This window comes from Suncus etruscus, chromosome 1, assembly GCF_024139225.1.
Source record: "Suncus etruscus isolate mSunEtr1 chromosome 1, mSunEtr1.pri.cur, whole genome shotgun sequence".
Taxonomy (NCBI): domain Eukaryota; kingdom Metazoa; phylum Chordata; class Mammalia; order Eulipotyphla; family Soricidae; genus Suncus; species Suncus etruscus.
In genome coordinates this window covers 24,598,182-24,616,960 of record NC_064848.1, presented here as the reverse complement: position 1 = coordinate 24,616,960, position 18,779 = coordinate 24,598,182, and the positions used below count along the sequence as shown (strand labels likewise).

The following is an 18,779-nucleotide window of genomic DNA, read 5'->3' as shown; positions in this document are numbered from 1 at the left end:
TTTTAATTTTTTATTTTTAATTATGAGAACAATGATGCAAAGAGGACAAGGTAAAGTTACAGTGAAAGAACAATCGCCCATAAACAGAGTTCTCAGAAGAAATCCCCTTGCTGACGCCTAAATATTGAACTTACAGTCAAAAAAACATTAAGAAAAATAAGGCAGAACCCATGTACAATTACTTTGTCCACAAGTCCCCAGATTGTAGTACATTATAACGTTTCTTAGCAGTACACAAAGCATCCTAAAGCCATGAGATTTATGTGACTCCTTAATTTTGAAGGCATAGTATTTTTATAATTCATGCACATACATATTAGTTTAAGTTAACATCAAAAGTTTAAGAGGTTTTTTTTAAGGGTTAGTCAAAAGGGCACAGTAAAAACGGTGTTAAGAGTGGCAAATATTGTTTGCATAGGCCCAACAAAATATGGGGGTCATAGAAAGGAATAGCCTTGGTCTAAATACAAGGAGACCACTACCCCTGAAGTTTCCTGGCATAAGACCAACTCTAGGCTCCAGGCAAACTAGTTTATTCAATCCAAGTCATTGTCTGTAGTGCCAATACAGTTTTATTTTTCACGCAGTCCTATTGTTGGCATCAGTTTTCTGTATTAAAGATCCTGGAATCTGCACATCCTACATTGAAGTCAGGCTGCTGTGGAGTATCCTCTAGTTTCACCTCACAATTAAGGGGCAATACAGCAAGCCCTGTCCAGTAAGCAGGTCATTGTTCTTGTTAAGTCTTCTCAGTGTTAAGGAAAGTCTCTTTTTAGTAGATTGATGTCAGAGAGTATTTAGCATTGAAGAATTCAAGTCCTTAAACCAAAAGTAAACTCAGAAGGTCAAATAAATTATATTAAGATAAATTGGTATTTATAGTTGTGCTGAACCTAGAATATAAAAAATAATGAAAAAAATTATGTCATCAAAGTTAGAAGCCAGATTACTTCCAGGAGTGATTTCTAATCTTTTTTTTTTTTTTTTTGGTTTTTGGGCCACACCCTGTGACGCTCAGGGGTTACTCCTGGCTATGCGCTCAGAAGTTGCTCCTGGCTTCTTGGGGGACCATATGGGGCACCGGGGTATCGAACCGCGGTCCGTCCTAGGCTAGCGCAGGCAAGGCAGGCACCTTACCTCCAGCGCCACCGCCCGGCCCCCAATTTCTAATCTTAAAGCCAGAGAAAGCCCTATTATTGCTAGTGTGGTTCTCCACCCTAAAAAATTTTTTTCTCCCTTCCACCCGCCCCTCCACTCTAAAATTTAAAATTAAATTCTTTTAGTATCAGGATTGTAATTCTAGCTACACAATTAATTTGAACTTCTCAAATATTTATATTAAAAGAAAAACAAAATTAATTTTTTTGTGTGTGTGGTTTTTGGGGCACACCCGGCAGTGCTCGGGTTACTCCTGGCTCCATGCTATCTTTCCGGCCCCAAAATTAATTTTCAGTAATACATGGAACAATAGGGGCCGGAGAGATAGCACGGAGGTAAGGCATTTGTCTTTCATGCAGAAGGATGGTGGTTCGAATCCCAGCATCCCATATGGTCCCCTGTGCCTGCCAGGGGCTATTTCTGAGCATAGAGCTAGTAGTAACCCCTGAGCACTGCCGGGTGTAACCCAAAAACCAAAAAAGAAAAAAAATACATGGAACAATAGTATGTATTGTTGCAAGTCAGCCCCTGAAGAGGTTGACTGATGGAGGGATGGAGGATGAGGTCTTTCCCCTCCAGCTCGGAGCACGTGTCTGCTAGCGGTTCTGAGGTGAAACGGCGGGTAAACAGCTCGCAGACAGTCAGGCTTGTGGAAATATTAGCTTTATTCGGTGGACAAGACTGAAGTCCCAAGCCTCAGCATCAGTTCCAGCCAAAAGCCCGTCTCCCCCCTCCCCCGCCTTCCACAGACTCTTGTTTTTATCCCCCAGAATCAGGTACCACCCAATGGTGGGATCAGATACCACCCAGTGGTGGGGGCAGAGTGCCAGGTCACACCCTAGGTAGGGTCAGTAACATAATAATCCCATAAAATGTTTACATACACAACAATGTATAAAATGCTGTTTCCATATATAATTATATTGGAATATTAGTATAATATATAAACATTAAGATTTTTTAAATTTCCCCATAAACATTGAAATATTACCTCAGTTTTTTCATACCCAATTTTTAAAATTCACTGCATTTTTTAATGCAGGTTGCATCTGTTTGGATACGTCACATGTCTACAGGAAGTGAATATGAGTAACTCAAACTCGGACAATATAACTTTAAATAGTAGCAATAAAGAGGTTGTAGTATGATGAATTTTGTTTTGTGATATGTGGGATTGGGCCGGAGAGATAGCATGGAGGTAAGGCATTTACCTTTCATGCAGAAGGTCATCGGTTCGAATTCTGGTGTCCCATATGGTCCCACATGCCTGCCAGGAGCAATTTCTGAGCACGGAGCCAGGAAAAACCCCTGAGCACTGCCGGGTGTGACCCAAAAACCACACACACACTCACAAAAAAAAAAAAAAAAAGATTGAACAGAAAGCAAGTTGCAGGGGCCTTAGTTATAGCACAGTGTAGGGCATTTGCCTTGCATGCGGCTGACCCAGGACAAACCCAAGTTCTATCCCCTGGCATCTGATGTGGTCCCCCAAGCCAGGAGCGATTTCAGAGCACATGGCCAGGAGTAACCCCTGAGCGTCAACAGTTGTGGCCCCAAAACAAAACAACAAAGCAGATTGCAAAATGTGCTGTACAGTGTGATACCACGTATGTAAGTTTTAAAATAGACACGCATTTGTGAGAACGTATATTTGTCTACTTGTTTTCTGCTATATTCCTAGCACCTAGAACTATGATGATCACTTAATGAGTGCTCATTAAGTATTTTCAGAATAAATTAAAAGAAAAATTTTAAGTTATCTTTGGACACATGCTTAAAGTTTTATGATATTGAAACATATGGGGTGACAAACAACGAATTTTGGATAGTAAGTGGTTCCCTCTAGAGAGGGAGGGAGACAGGTATGGGATTGGGGAGGGTCACACATGGTGCTTTCTTTGTAGTAATGTTTTAAAAGATCTGAAAACAAAATGATAAAAATTTAATAAAGTTTGGTGGGTATCGCACGTTTTTATTATATTTTTCATCATTTTAGTTTCTAATATTTTACAAGAAAATTTTTATTCATCCCCAAAAGGAAAGATTTGTGTCAAATTGCTTGCTATTACTGAAAGTGACTAATTTGTTGTTAGAATCATGTTTTTTGTTTGCAGTCACCAGTGGACCTATGTTAGTATTTGACACCTCAGAATTTAAATCTGCTTATCTGTTGGTTAGGAAAAACAAAATTTGAAGCTTTTTTAGGACCACACATATTCTCAGATGTTTTGTTTTGTTTGGGGGGCATTATACACCCAGTGGTGCTCAGGGCTACTCCTGGCAGGCACGGCTGACTACCCTTTGGCTGTTTGCAAGGCAAACGCTCTACCGCTCTGCTCTCTTCAGCCCCTCTCAAATGAGTTTTGTCAATGTCTTTTTTGTTGTTGTTTTTGTTTTTGTTTTTTTTCGGGCCACACCCATTTGATGCTCAGGGGTTACTCCTGGCTAAGCCTCAGAAATTGCCCCTGGGTTGGGGGGACCATATGGGACACTGGGGGATTGAACCGAGGTCTCGATCTTTCCTTGGCTAGCGCTTGCAAGGCAGATAGCGCCACCTCGCCGGCCCCTTATCAATGTCTTTTACCTCATTTTTTAGTTTTGAGTATACTATAAAAATGATAATTTTGTAGTTTTTATTGTCTCATAGCTAGGAAAATATGGAGAAATGTATATAATTTGAACTCTTTTTGTTTTGTTTTGTTGTTTTTGGGCCACACCCGGTAGTGCTCAGGGGTTACTCCTGGCTGTCTGCTCAGAAATAGCTCCTAGCAGGCATGGGGGACTATGTGGGATGCTGGGATTCGAACCAACCACCTTAGGTTCTGGATCAGCTGCTTGCAAGGCAAACACTGCTGTGCTATCTCTCTGGCCCCTGTAATTTGAACTCTTTTTGTTTTGTTTTTGTTTTTGTTTTTGTTTTTGGTCCACACCCGTTTGATGCTCAGGGGTTACTCCTGGCTATGTGCTCAGAAATCTCCCCTGGCTTGGGGGGATCGAACCGCGGTCCGTTCCTTGGTAGCGCTTGTAAGGCAGACACCTTACCTCTAGCGCCACCTTCCCGGCCCCTTAATTTGAACTCTTAAGTCTTTAAATAGGCTTATTTTTCCTTCCTGAGGACATTGTACATAGATTTAGAGTCGATTTAAAAACAAGATGCTCAAATCTGAATAAATGGGACTTCATTAAACTAAAAAGTTTCTGTATGGCAAAAGAAACACAGGTTAAAATTAGAAGAAAGCTAACTGAATGGGAGAAAATTTTTTTTTTTGTTTGTTTTTTGTTTTTTGTTTTTTGGGTCACACCCGGCGTTGCTCAGGGGTTACTCCTGGCTGTCTGCTCAGAAATAGCTCCTGGCAGGCACGGGGGACCATATGGGACACCGGGATTCGAACCAACCACCTTTGGTGCTGTGCTATCTCTCCGGGCCCTGAATGGGAGAAAATTTTTACACTCAACATATCAGATATAAAGGTTTGATATTTAGTGTAAAGTGAATCTATGAAAAATCCTAACAAAGGCCCTTCCCCCTACTTCCTGTTTCCCTAATCTCTTTTGGTATGTAAAACCACACCTGGATTACAGAGCCTTCCCCCACCCTGGTGGGTGGGGTTCTGGATAATAAAGAAAAAGTGGTAGGGGCCAGAGTAATAGCATAGTGGTAGGGCCTTTGCCTTGCATGTGGCCAACAAAGGACAAACCCAGTTCAATTCCCAGCATCCTATATGGCCCCCCATGTCTGCCAGGTGCAATTTCTGAGTGCAGAGCCAGGAGTAATCCCTGTGTGCCTTAGGGTGTGACCCAGAAAACAAACAAACAAAATGCTGACTTTGGGTGAGAGGGAGAAGACATGGGATAAGCAGCACAGGAGGAAAGACCTGGCTTAGGAGCACAGCCTAGAGAGAGCTTGGGAGAGAAAAGACACGGCTTAGGCAGACACGGCACAGAGGCTGCACAAGGCAGAGAAAGGCCATGAGAAAATAAAGCAAGCTGACACCAATGAATATCTTTTCTGACTGCTGTCACCACTACTACCCCGCTTCATCAGATCCCTCTTCCTGAGTGGTTAGAAACATCGTGACTAGGGTGGCCTCACCCCACTCGTGGTCTTTATTATTTTTATTTTTACTCTACAACTGGCACCTTGAATGCACCTTGAATGTTGACACTGGACCTAGAGACCCGAGAAGACTACAACAATGTTGAGTGCCTTGCCGTTCTGGTGGCTAATTATGGCCTTGAACTGGACCAAGAGTGCAGAACCCATCACCAGAACATTGGTGCATGTGGTACCTGTTCTGAACCTGGTGGAGGCCCCTTCAGGCTGGACTGAAGCAGGCAGTGAAGAAGGAAGAGTTGAAAACTGAGAGGCCTCCCAGAAGCTGAGGCTCACAGCCTTTCTTCTACCAAAGGTGCCTTTGTGCGAGGACCTCGGCTCCCTACTTTATAGAGGTCATTGATTGATTGGGAAGAAGCCAGAAAGAAAATTCCATTGGATGGGGACCAACAACAGGCAGAGGAGCGGATCCCTATAACCCAGATTCTAGCTCAAGATCCGAAGGCCTTTCCATCCCAGATGACCTCAGCAGCCTAACACAGAAGAAGGTGGAGATCGAGACTACAAGCCCAATTGAGGAGGAGCTGTTTTCAGAACCTCCTGCACCTGGGTTATCTCCAAAAAATTAACTTTGTTTCAGGTTAGCACAGTGATAGGGTGTTTGCCTTGCATGCAGTTGATTCAAGACAAACGGTGGTTTGAATCCCGGCGTCCCATATGGTCCCCTGTGCCTGCCAGGAGCGAATTCTGAGCACAGAGCGAGGAGTAACCTGAGCACTGCCAGGTGTAACCCAAAAACCAAAAAAAAAAAAATCCTTATTTAAGTATGTATTTAAGCACCGTGATTACAAACATGTTAGTGGTTGGGTTTTGTTAAAAAAAAAAAAGAAAAAACCCCCTTCAGTGCAACATCCCCACCACCAATGCCCCCAACTCCCTTTCCCCCCACCCCTTAAATTTCTTATATTACAGAAGTTGTAGAATTTCACAAAACCCTGAAAATAATGCGGAGAACTTGCCAAGTTATGTGTAAAATCACTTGCAAATAAAAATTTAATAGAATTGGACTATTTATCAATCAATTAGAGAAAAGAAATGAGAAATGATTGCATAATAGGCCAAGTGATGGCACAGTGGTAGGGCATTTGCCTTGCACGTGGCTGACCTAAGTTGGACCTAAGTTGGACTGCTGTTCAGTACCCCAGCATCTTGATCCCCCAGCGTACCCCGAGCCAGGAGCAATTTCTTTTTATTTATTTATTTATTTATTTATTTATTTATTTATTTATTTATTTTTGGTTTTTGAGGCCACACCCATTTGATGCTCAGGGGTTACTTCTGGCTAAGCGCTCAGAAATTGCCCCTGGCTTGGGGGTACCATATGGGACGCCGGGGGGGATCGAACCACGGTCCTTTCTTGGCTAGCGCTTGCAAGGCCTTACCTCTAGCGCCACCTCACCGGCCCCAAGGAGCAATTTCTGAGTACAGAGCCAGGAGTAACCCCTGAACATCACCAAGTGTGCCCCTCCCCCCAATAAAAAAAAGCAAAAAAAAATAAGGCACTTCACAGAATTTTGTGGATAGTTCACAAGAATAATTTTTTTTTTTTGGTTTTTGGGCCACACCCGGTAACGCTCAGGGGTTACTCCTGGCTATGCGCTCAGAAGTCGCTCCTGGCTTGGGGGACCATATGGGACGCCGGGGGATCGAACCGCGGTCTGTCTCCTAGGCTAGCGCAGGTAAGGCAGGCACCTTACCTCCAGCGCCACCGCCCGGCCCCTCACAAGAATAATTAACAAGTCCCAGTAATAGGAATGGTAATTGACCTTTTTTTTTTTTTTTGGTTTTTGGTTTTTGGGCCATACTCCGTGATGCTCAGCGGTTACTCCTAGCCATTCACTCAGAAATCGCCCCTGGCTTGGGGGACACCTGGGGATCAAACTGCGGTCTGTCCTAGATAAGCACATGCAAGGCAAACGCCCTACCATCTGTGCTACTGGTCTGGCTCCATAATTAACTTTTTTAATATAGAAGAATATAAAATATAAAAAATATAAAATCAGGATATAATAATGACTTTCATTTGAAAAAATATGTAAATAGAACTAAATTTTCATATTCTATAATTTTGCTTATAGTTTAACTATAAAGCTTTTTTTATAAGTTTTACATTTTTTAAGATAAAGTTTAATGATCTTTACGTGATATGAGGAAATATTGGTAACTATTTTAAGAGAATGTACTTTCTTTTTTTTTTTTTTTTTTTTTTGGTTTTTGGGCCACACCCTGTGACGCTCAGGGTTACTCCTGGCTATGCGCTCAGAAGTTGCTCCTGGCTTCTTGGGGGACCATATGGGACGCCGGGGGATCGAACTGCGGTCCGTCCTAGGCTAGCGCAGGCAAGGCAGGCACCTTACCTCCGGCGCCACCGCCCGGCCCCAAGAGAATGTACTTTCAATTACTGTTTTTCTTCATCCATTGTCTTAGAAAGTAAAGACATCGGGGCCGGGCGGTGGCGCTGGAGGTAAGGTGCCTGCCTTGCCTGCGCTAGCCTAGGACGGACCGCGGTTCGATCCCCCGGCGTCCCATATGGTCCCCCAAGCCAGGAGCGACTTCTGAGCGCATAGCCAGGAGTAACCCCTGAGCGTCACCGGGTGTGGCCCAAAAACCAAAAAAAAAAAAAAAAAAAAAGAAAGTAAAGACATCAATTTACCTAGATCTGTTGTAGTTATAAGTTGTGGTTTGCTATGAACTTATAAAGAGGTTTTATAATTGAAAAACTCATGTTTTATGTGTGGCAAGTCTTTTGTTCATCTGATACTTTGAATTATTAATATTTTATTAATTTATTAAGGTTAGATTTAAATTTTAATTTGATATATTTTAGAGTCATGTTTGTGAGGATTTATCTAATACTATTAGATAATTAAGTGATTATTTTATCTACAACTGCTTACTTTGGGTTAATAATTGTCATAGGGTTCAGAGGGGTGTATAGTGGGTAGGACTTTTGCCTTGCAGGTCACTCACTCAGTTTTAATCCCCAACACTCCATAGGTACTTAAATCCCACCAGGAATGATTCCTGAGCTAGGAGTAGTCCCTGAGAACAGCTGGGTATGATCACCAAAAGAAACAAATGTCTTCTAGGCTAGAGGGATAGTACATGATTAATGCACTTGCCTTGAATCCTGCTGAAATCGGTTTGAATCCCTAGTACCTCATATGGTCTCCCAAGCACTAACAGGGGTTCATATCTTAGCACAGTCAGGAGGGCACAACCTATTGAACTAAACCCAATCACCTACAAAATAAGGATAATAACTTTTTAAAAGTCTTGATAGGTATATATTTATGACTAAGAAATACTCTATAGAATCTGTATAGGATCTCTAGGAATCTGTATAGAATGAATAAATGATGTTAACACACAGCACTTTCAGTGTATACCATTTCTCTACATGCGTTTGTACCCTTGGCCACTTTGGGAGTTCCTGCTCATTTTTTTAAATCAATTCAGGCCCAGAAGGTAGTTCAAAGGGCTAGATTGCTTGCCTTGCATATAGGAACAAGAGAGAACAACACATCCTATCCTGCTCATTTTAGCACTACTCAGAGCACTATTGATTATGACCTGCTTCAAAATAAATGAAAAAATGATATCAGGCCAGAGAGATAGCACAGCGGTAGGGCATTTGCCTTGCTAGGGGCTGACCCAGGACCGATGTTGGTTCGAATCCCAGCATCCCATATGGTCCCAGGTGCCTGCCTGGAGCAATTTCTGAGCACAGATCTAGGAATAACCCCAGAGCGCTCCTGGGTTGGCCCAAAAAACAAACAAAACAAAAATGATATCACCATGAAGTCTTTCCTAACTACCATTTTATTCTGTATAATTAACCCATATAATTATTTCTTTTGGAAGAAACTTCAGAAATTTCTTTTGCAAAATATTAGCAAGTTTTTTATATATATGTGTATATAAATCTCTATATAGAAAAAGCATTTGTGTACACATACACAACGCATCCTGATACAGTGTTAGAATGCATCTTGCACACTTGCACACATACACACAGAGCATCTTAACATTAAATAAAGCAAAGATTCAAGTATAATTAATAGGTTTATTGTTGTAGTTTTATATTTTCATCAAGTACGTTCTCATTTATTTATTTGTTTGTTTATTTATTTATTTTTTGGTTTTTGGGCCACACCCGGTGACGCTCAGGGGTTACTCCTGGCTATGCACTCAGAAATCGCCCCTGGCTTGGGGGGACCATATGGGACACCGGGGGATCAACCGCGGTCCTTCCTTTGCTAGCGCTTGCAAGGCTTACCTCTAGCGCCACCTTCCCGGCCCCAAGTATCCAATTTTTTATTATATGTCAAAAGTCACTAGGTTTAATAACGAGTTTATAGTCACCTTCCCCCTTCTTTTTTTTTTTTTTGGTTTTTGGGCCACACCCAGTGATGCTCAGGGGTTACTCCTGTCTATGCGCTCAGAAATCGCCCCTGGCTTGGGGGGACCATATGGGACACCGGGGGATCAACCGCGGTCCTTCCTTTGCTAGCGCTTGCAAGGCTTACCTCTAGCGCCACCTTCCCGGCCCCAAGTATCCAATTTTTTATTATATGTCAGAAGTCACTAGGTTTAGTAACGAGTTTATAGTCACCTTCCCACCTCTTTTTTTTTTTTCATTTTTGGGCCACACCCAGTGATGCTCAGGGGTTACTCCTGTCTATGCGCTCAGAAGTTGCTCCTGGCTTGGGGGACCACATGGGAAACCGGGGGATCGAACCGCTGTCCATCCAAGGCTAGCGCAGGCAAGGCAGGCACCTTACCTCTAGCGCCACCGCCTGGCCCCTCCCCCCTCTTTTTAATTAGATAATTTAGAGACTTTCTAAAGTTCCAGTTTTTTTTATTAAAATATTAATGAACAAGTCTTTCTTTTCTACTTTGTAGATTTCTCGATAACCGGCTGTTTGCAACCTGCTCTGATGACACTACAATAGCACTATGGGATCTGAGAAAATTAAACACCAAAGTATGCACTTTACATGGCCATACTAGCTGGGTGAAGAACATCGAATATGATACTAATACAAGACTTTTAGTAACATCAGGATTTGATGGAAATGTCATTATTTGGGACACCAACAGGTTTGTGAATAGGAAACCATGTTAGGGTTTTGAGAAAGGTTTTTTGTTTTTTTTTTTTTTTTTTTTTTTTTTTTTTTTTTTTTTTTGGCCACACACGGCAGTGCTCAGGGGTGACTCCTGGCTGTCTGCTCAGAAATAGCTCCTGGCAGGCACGGGGGACCATATGGGACACCGGGATTTGAACCAACCACCTTTGGTCCTGGATCGGCTGCTTGCAAGGCAAACGCCGCTGTGCTATCTCTCCGGGCCCGAGAAAGGTTTTTTTAAAGAGGGTAAATAGATTTAGTGTTATAGCCTAGCTTTCATATCTATTTAGGATAAAGAAATTGCCTGTGGAAGAAAAATACCCCCCCTCAGAAGAAAGATTCCAGGGCCAAGGAGATAGTGCAGAAGGCTGAAGAATATGCTTTGCATGCTGAAGCCCTGGGTTTGATCCCTGGCACCACCTGGCCCTCTGAAATAATTGAAATAATTCCAACTTCAATTCTGGGAGTAACCCCTGAATACCACCAGGTCTGGCCCTAGAACTTGGGGAGGGAGGGAAATCCCATCATTTAGTTATATATCACAACCATAATTCTTAGACATAATTTTATGAAGAGGGCCAGGGACTAATACAGAAGCTTTGCATGTGTCCATCCTCAGTTCAAGTCCACGACACCACATATGGGTGGACCCTTGAGTACCTCCAGGAATCACTCTTGAGCACAGAGCCAGAAATACCAGAAATACCTCCTGAGTTCTTCTAGATGTGGCCCCAAATCAAAACAAAAATCTTTATGTAATGGAAAAATTATGAAACTGACTTGTAAGAAGAATTTCTTTCTTTTTTCTTTTTTTGGTTTGGGGCCACACCCAGCAGTGCTCAGGGGTTACTCCTTGACTCTGCTCAGAAATCACTCCTGGCAGGTTTGGGGGACCATGTGGGATACCAGGGATCAAACCAGGTCAGCCATGTGCAAGGCAAATGCCCTAATGATCTACTAAATTATCGCTCTAGCCCCAGAATTTCCAAGATTTTATTTTGAAGGAGGATGTTAGGCTACTCTTAGTAGTGCTCAGGGCTTATTCTTGAGTCTGTGCTCAGGGGTCATTCTTGGTGGTGCTTAGAGCCTACACGTAATGCTATGGAGATTGAATTGGAGTTGGCTAAGTACAAGCCCCTGTTCTGTTTGTTTTGTTTTTTGTTTTTGGGTCACACCTGGCAATGCTCAGGAGTCACTCCTGGCTCTATGCTCAGAAATCGCTCCTGGCAGGCTCGGGACTATATGGGATGCCAGGATTTGAACCACCGACCTTCTGCATGCAAGGCAAACGCTTTACCTCCATGCTATCTCTCTGGCTCCACAAGCCCCTGTTCTATTTTTCTATTCTCAGCTTCCTGAATTTAAGGGAAATGTTTCTGTATTTTCTTTGTGGCATTAAAATACTTTTCTTTTTTAGCTCATTTCTAAACGTATTTATAACTTTTGTGTTAATCCTTTTTATGTAGTAAAAGTGTAGTTTTCAGACTGGAGTGATAGTAAGCAGATATAACACTTATTGAGTTTGTGTTTTTCATGCAAGAAATCCAAATCTGGGGCCGGGCGGTGGCGCTGGAGGTAAGGTGCCTGCCTTACCTGCGCTAGCCTAGGAGACGGACCTCGGTTCGATCCCCCGGCGTCCCATATGGTCCCCCAAGCCAGGAGCGACTTCTGAGCGCATAGCCAGGAGTAACCCCTGAGCGTTACCGGGTGTGGCCCAAAAACCAAAAAAAAAAAAAAAAAAAGAAATCCAAATCTAATTCTCAGTACTTCATGATCCCTCCTTAAACCCCCAAAAGCAGCCCCTGAGCCTCATTGGACATGGCCCAGAAAAAAAAATAAAGTTGAGGATTTGGGGGGGGGGAATAGATTGCTAGTTATGGTGAACTAGAAATGCAGTATTTTATTGAATTTTTTTTTTTGTTCTTATTTAGGTATTACTTCTGATTAAGAATATTTCAGGGGGCCGGGCGGTTGCGCTAAAGGTAAGGTGCCTGCCTTGCCTGCGCTAGCCTTGGACGGACCGCGGTTCGATCCCCCGGCGTCCCATATGGTCCCCCAAGCCAGGAGCGACTTCTGAGCGCATAGCCAGGAGTAACCCCTGAGCGTCACCGGGTGTGGCCCAAAAACCAAAAAAAAAAAAAAAAGAATATTTCAGAATATTCTCCTAGGCCCCATCTAAAAAGAGATCTTAGTTTAAAAAACTGTTATTGGGGCTGGAGCAATAGTACAGTGGGTAGGGCCCTTGCTTTGTACACAGTCTACCTGGGTTCAATATGTGGCTTCTCATATGATTCCTTGAGCACTTCCAAAGTGATTCTTGAGCACAGAGCCAGGAATAAACTCTTAAGTACCGCCATATGTGGCCCAAAATTTTTTTAAAAATTTAAAAATGGATGTCGAGCACTTGTCTTGCATGTTTTAGACCCTGGGTTCCATTCCAAGCACTACTGGAAGGAATCTCTTAACATCAAACCAGCCTAGCCCCCGAGCACAACCAGATATGGCCCAGAAACAAAAAGGTACTGCTCAATGGGTTGACTACATGCTTAGCATGTAAGATGCCAAGGTTTAATTTCTGGCCTTGGACCCTTGGGTGTCATTGGCTAGGCATAAAAACAAAACCAAAGTCTAGTATTATTTGATTAGAGGATAGATCTATTTATTCTTAGGTTCAGAATAATAATTATTATTCTGGATGGAAAGACTTGAACCATACTCAGTAGTAATCAGGTTTTACTTCCTGCTTTGTACTCTGCTTTTGGCAGTGGACTAGACCATATATGCTGTTGGGGCCAGTCATGCAAGACAAGCACCTTAATCCCTGTACCATTTCTCTGACCAACCTCAGAAATTAATTTTTTAAAAACATGGAAATTGATGGCCAGAGAGCTAGTATAGGAAATATGGTGCTTGCTTTGTACACAACTGTCCTGAGTTTATTCCCCACTACCACATTTGGTTACCTGAGCACCACCAGGAGTGATCCCTGAACCCAGAGACAAGAGTAAGTTCTGAGTTCAGCCAAGTATAACCCAAACCATCCCCTCCCTCCAAAAAAAAAAAAACATGTAAATTAGGGTCAGAGATATGGTCAGTGGTAGAGCACATGCCTTGAGTGTATGAGGCTATGAACCCTGGCACTGCAAAGCAATAAAATGAATAAAACTAAATTTGTGGTGAATAAACTAAATTTGGGTTTGATCCCCACTATTCCATGTGGTTCCCTGAGCCACCACCATGAGTAACTTCAGCAGAAAGCCAGAAATAATTCTTGAGCACTGCTGGATATGGTTGAGTGCAGAACCCATAGTTACTCTGAGCACAGTTGGGAGTAGCCAAAATTAAATAAGATGCATGCTAATTAGAACATAAATAAATTCTAAAATAGCTTACATAAATTATATTTTATATACATATAATAAGTTCAGACAAAAATAGGAATTTTTTTTTTTTTTTGTGGTTTTTGGGTCATACCCGGCAGTGTTCAGGGGTTATTCCTGGCTCCAAGCTCAGAAATTGCTCCTGGCAGGCACAGGGGACCATATGGGGCACCGGGATTCGAACCGATGACCTCCTGCATGAAAGGCAAAGGCCTTACCTCCATGCTATCTCTCCGGACCCCAGGAAAAAAAATTTTAAGTGAGAAATTCTTATCTTGTGCCACCGAATGAACCTTATAGACCTGCATATTTTGAATTCTGCTTCCACAGAGATGATTATATGCTTTGAAGAAAAACATGTTCAAAAATTGAACATGTAGGGGCTGGAGAGATTGCATAGTGGTAGGGCGTTTGCTTGCATGCCACCAACCCAGGACAGACAGTGGTTCGAATTCCAGCATCCCGTATGGTCCCCCGTGCCTGCCAGGATTGATTTCTGAGTGCATATCAGGAATAACCCCTAAGCATCAGCGGGTGTGGCCCAAAATAAAAAAAAAATTAAACATTACCATATCCAGAGACATGAACTTTCTTTATTTTTTGACATGAACTTTCTAAATAATCTGTGTATCAAAGAAGAGATTATAGACACAAGGTAACCCCAAAAATTAAGCATCTTACTGAACTAGAAAAATAACAAGAAAACCCAACAAAAGTGACTAAATAGAAATGATAAAAGCAGAAATTTATGAAATTAAAAGTGTGATACAGAATTGTTTTTAGGAACCTACTCTGAAAAATTCATTGATTAAGATGAATCAGAAGAGACCCGCCAGCCTCCAGGTACCCAACCCAACCTCCACCTGCCTCCCTTCCCCGAATCCCCATTCTAACGCTTAAAAAAAAAAAAAAATGAATCAGAAAGGCTGGACAGTTCCTGTGCAGGAGGCCTGTGTTCAATCATGGCACTGCCTAATGCCCCAACAAAGGCAAAAGCAGTCCCTGGGCACTGCCAGATATAATCTCCACAAACAAGTACCACCACAACAGAAAATAATTAAGAAAAAGAAGATAGGGGCTAGAGAAATAACACTCTGGTAGGGCATTTGCCTTGCATGTGGTTGACCTGGGATGGACCCCACATGCGATTCCTGGCATCCTATATGGTCCCCTAACCCGGCCAGGAGTGATTTCTGAGTGCAGAACCAGGAGTAACCCCTAGGCGCCACTGGGTGTGTCCCAAAAGCAAAAAAAATAGAAGACATAATCTCAGTAATGAAAAAGGAGACAACAAAATAAACTAACAAGATCAACTGTATGCTATCATATTTGGAAACTTTAGTAGTTCACTATGAAATACACTTTAGATTGAAGGTAAGAAAAAGCATTGGTTCTAGGTTATCCTCAGGGGTCATTCTGGCAACTTCTTGCTATCCAGGCTCCTCTTCTAGAGATATTCTAGAAAATATTCTTTGGTTTTTGGTTTTTGGGTCACATCCGGCAGTGCTCAGGGGGTTACTCCTGGCTCTATGCTCAGAAATCGCTCCTGGCAGGCTCAGGGGACCATATGGGATGCCGAATTCCAATGATCGTCCTTCTGCATGCAAGGCAAATGCCCTACCTCCATGCTATCTCTCGAGCCCAAAAAGATATTCTTTTTTTTTTTTTTTAAGAAGATATATTTTTTTTGGTCCCCCAATTCACAACACAGACCAGGCAAAGAACCTGTGTTGAGGTGTATATGGGGTGCATTTACTGTACCTCCTCTTTCTATACAGTCAGTGTAAAGAGCACAGCCTGTGGTAAGAATTGGGAGGCAAGAAGATATTCTTTTTTTTTTTTTTTTTTTGGTTTTTTGGGCCACACCCGTTTGACGCTCAGGGGTTACTCCTGGCTATGTGCTCAGAAATCGCCCCTGGCTTGGGGGGACCATATGGGACGCCGGGGGATCGAACCGCGGTCCGTTCCTTGGCTAGCGCTTGTAAGGCAGACACCTTACCTCTAGCGCCACCTTCCCGGCCCCAAGAAGATATTCTTGAAGGAAACTACCTCAAGAGTTTCCTATCATCTCTGATGAGGATTTCTTACTTTTTTTGAAATGTTTATTTTTGCTTTTTATGATATGAGTCTGTTACACAGCAGAGTAAGATCCTGCACTTATTCTCGCTGCCTGATTTTCATGCATTAATAATTTTAACATTTTGAACATCACTTCTGCCTTAGCCATTTAAAAAGATGGAGCAGGTCGGAGAGATAGCATGGAGGTAGGGCACTTGCCTTGCATGCAGAAGGATGATGGTTCAAATCACGGCATCCCATATGGTTCCCCAAGCCTGCCAGGGGCGATTTCTGAGCATAGACCCAGCCAGGAGTAACCCCTGAGCACTGCTGGGTGTGACCCAAAAACCAAAAAAAAAAAAAGTGGGGAAAATTCATTAAAGTCTATTAATAAATAACAGATTTTTCAATTTTATAGGTGATGTCTATGAAATATTACAAGAAAGAGAATATTTAATTTTATTAAACTGTTCAAAAAAAAGCAATATTTGCATACATATATGAAAATGACCAGGGTATCTAAACTCAAATAATAGAAGATAAAAGATCAATCTGAGGGGCTGAAGAGATAGCATGGAGGTAAGGCATTTGCCTTTCATGCAGGAGGTCATCGGTTCGAATCCCGGTGTCCCATATGGTCCCCCGTGCCTGCCAGGAGCAATTTCTGAGCCTGGAGCCAGGAATAACCCCTGAGCACTGCCGGGTGTGACCCAAAAACCACCAAAAATAAATAAATAAATCTGTATTATTATTTTAGATACAAATGGTTTGTAAAATATTCTTATTATTATTTTGTTTTTTTGGGTCATACCCGGCAGTGCTCGGGTTACTCCTGGCTCTATGTTCAGAAATCACTCCTGGCGGGGCAGGCTCGGGGGACCATATGGAATGCTGGGATTCGAACCACTGTCCTGCTGCATGCAAGGCAAACAACCTACCTCCATGCTCTCGGCCCCATGTAAAGTATTATTTAAAAATTCATGATCGGGGGGCTGGAAATATAGTAAGACATTTGCCTAGCACGTGACTCATCTGGGTTCAACCTTCCTCACTATATATAGTCTGCCAAGCACAATCAGGAGTAAGCCCTGTGCACTACTGAGTGTGACCCAACTCACCCTCCCCCGATCTGAATGTGATTCAAAGCCCATGTCTAAAAAGCCTTATGAATATTATGAAACATTTGCAGAGTAATTATATTTCACAGAGTCTCAGAAAAACACTTTTTTTTAGCTCACTTCATGATTGTAGCATAAGAATAGAAATTTGGAAGACTATACTTTCAGAGATCATTTCTTTTTTTTTTTTTTTTTTTTTTTTTGGTTTTTGGGTCACACCCGGCGATGCTCAGGGGTTACTCCTGGCTGTCTGCTCAGAAATAGCTCCTGGCAGGCACGGGGGATCATATGGGACACCGGGATTCGAACCAACCACCTTTGGTCCTGGATCGGCTGCTTGCAAGGCAAACGCCGCTGTGCTATCTCTCCGGGCCCTCAGAGATCATTTCTATAGTATGTTACTAGAGAAGTTTCTCTGATCATGTAGAGCACCTGAACCCATGAGGAAGAGTCAGAGCGTGAAGCTGGCTCTAGGTGTCGCTTTTGCGGCTGCCTTTTGCCATTGATGATCGTTCTTCCCTTCCTTTGGAAGGGATAGAGGGAGAGGATGCAGTATGAGTGGTTTCGATTTAAAAAAAAAAAAAAAAAAAAAGGGCCTGGAGAGATAGCACAGCGGTGTTGGCCTTGCAAGCAGCCGATCCAGGACCAAAGGTGGTTGGTTCGAATCCCGGTGTCCCATATGGTCCCCTGTGCCTGCCAGGAGCTATTTCTGAGCAGACAGCCAGGAGTAACCCCTGAGCACTGCCGGGTGTGGCCCAAAAACAAAAACAAAACAAAACAAAAAAAAAAGAATAGAAATTTGGGTCCTGGAAAAAAAAAAGAATAGAAATTTGGAACTGGAAAGCTATTACAGGGATCAAGTTAATTGCCTTACACACAGCAGACCTATGCTCTGTTCCCACACAACATGTAATGCACTATCACCAGGAGTGAACTCTTGAGTACAGAGCCAGCCAGGAGTAAGCTCTAAGTATAGCCAAGTGTAGCCCACTTCCAACATCCCAAGAAAAAAAGGGCCCATAAAGATAGCACAGATATTGGGGCACATGCACCCAAACCAGGTTTATTCCTGAAACATCATGTATTGGACATTGCTAGGCATCAGCGTTGAAACTTCTATGCACTGGGGTGTGGCCCTTCTGACTATATCACTTTGGAGACCCTTCTAGACCCTGACACTGCAGGGCCCAGGCCCACTGAGCTTGGGATGCCCTTCCCAAAAGAAATAGAAAATTTTGACCAAACCATTTTTATACAGACACACATAACAAAATTAAGTGCACAAGGATTTACTCAGTGACTTAGATTTCTTATGAGGACATAATTTCATAATTTTGTTGCCCAGTGCCTAGGCCCACTGAGCTTGGGATGCCCTTCCCAAAAGAAATAGAAAATTTGACCAAACCATTTCTTTCTATACACACACACACACACACATACACACACACACACACACACACACACACTCTCTCTCTCTCTCTAACAAAATTAAGTGCACAAGGATTTACTAAGTGACTCACATTCTTACCTTATGAGGACATAATTTCATAATTTTGTTGCCCAGTTCTACCCACATGCATTCAGTGCAGTCACAACAGCTCAGTGGGTGGGGTTCTTAGTGCATATGAGCAATAATGGCTAACGAGCACAGTTTTGTTTTGTTTTGGGGGCACACCCGGTGACACTCGGGGGTTACTTCTGGCTATGTGCTCAGAAATCGCTCCTGGCTTGGGGGACCATATGGGATGCCAGGGGATTGAACTGCGGTCCATCCTAGGCGAGTGCTTGCAAGGCAGATGCCTTATAGTTTGCGCCAGCGCTC

At 42.7% G+C, this 18,779-nt stretch overlaps 1 protein-coding gene, 1 non-coding gene and 1 pseudogene across 2 annotated transcripts in view; 2 read left to right on the top strand and 1 right to left on the bottom strand.

Annotated features, from left to right (window-relative positions):
* The window catches only part of DCAF10 (DDB1 and CUL4 associated factor 10), a 62,592-nt gene that overhangs the window by 26,044 nt on the left and 17,769 nt on the right, over nucleotides 1–18,779 (top strand). Inside the window, exon 3 of the mRNA XM_049767891.1 lies at nucleotides 10,178–10,375. Coding sequence (XP_049623848.1) covers nucleotides 10,178–10,375 — 198 coding nt within the window. The remainder of the gene's footprint in view (nucleotides 1–10,177; nucleotides 10,376–18,779) is intronic.
* Nucleotides 15,468–15,600, bottom strand: LOC126032199 (small nucleolar RNA SNORA51). The gene has a single exon (XR_007503828.1). It is a non-coding gene; the product is annotated as a small nucleolar RNA SNORA51 (small nucleolar RNA).
* On the top strand, nucleotides 17,326–17,520 carry LOC125995289 (uncharacterized; annotated as a pseudogene).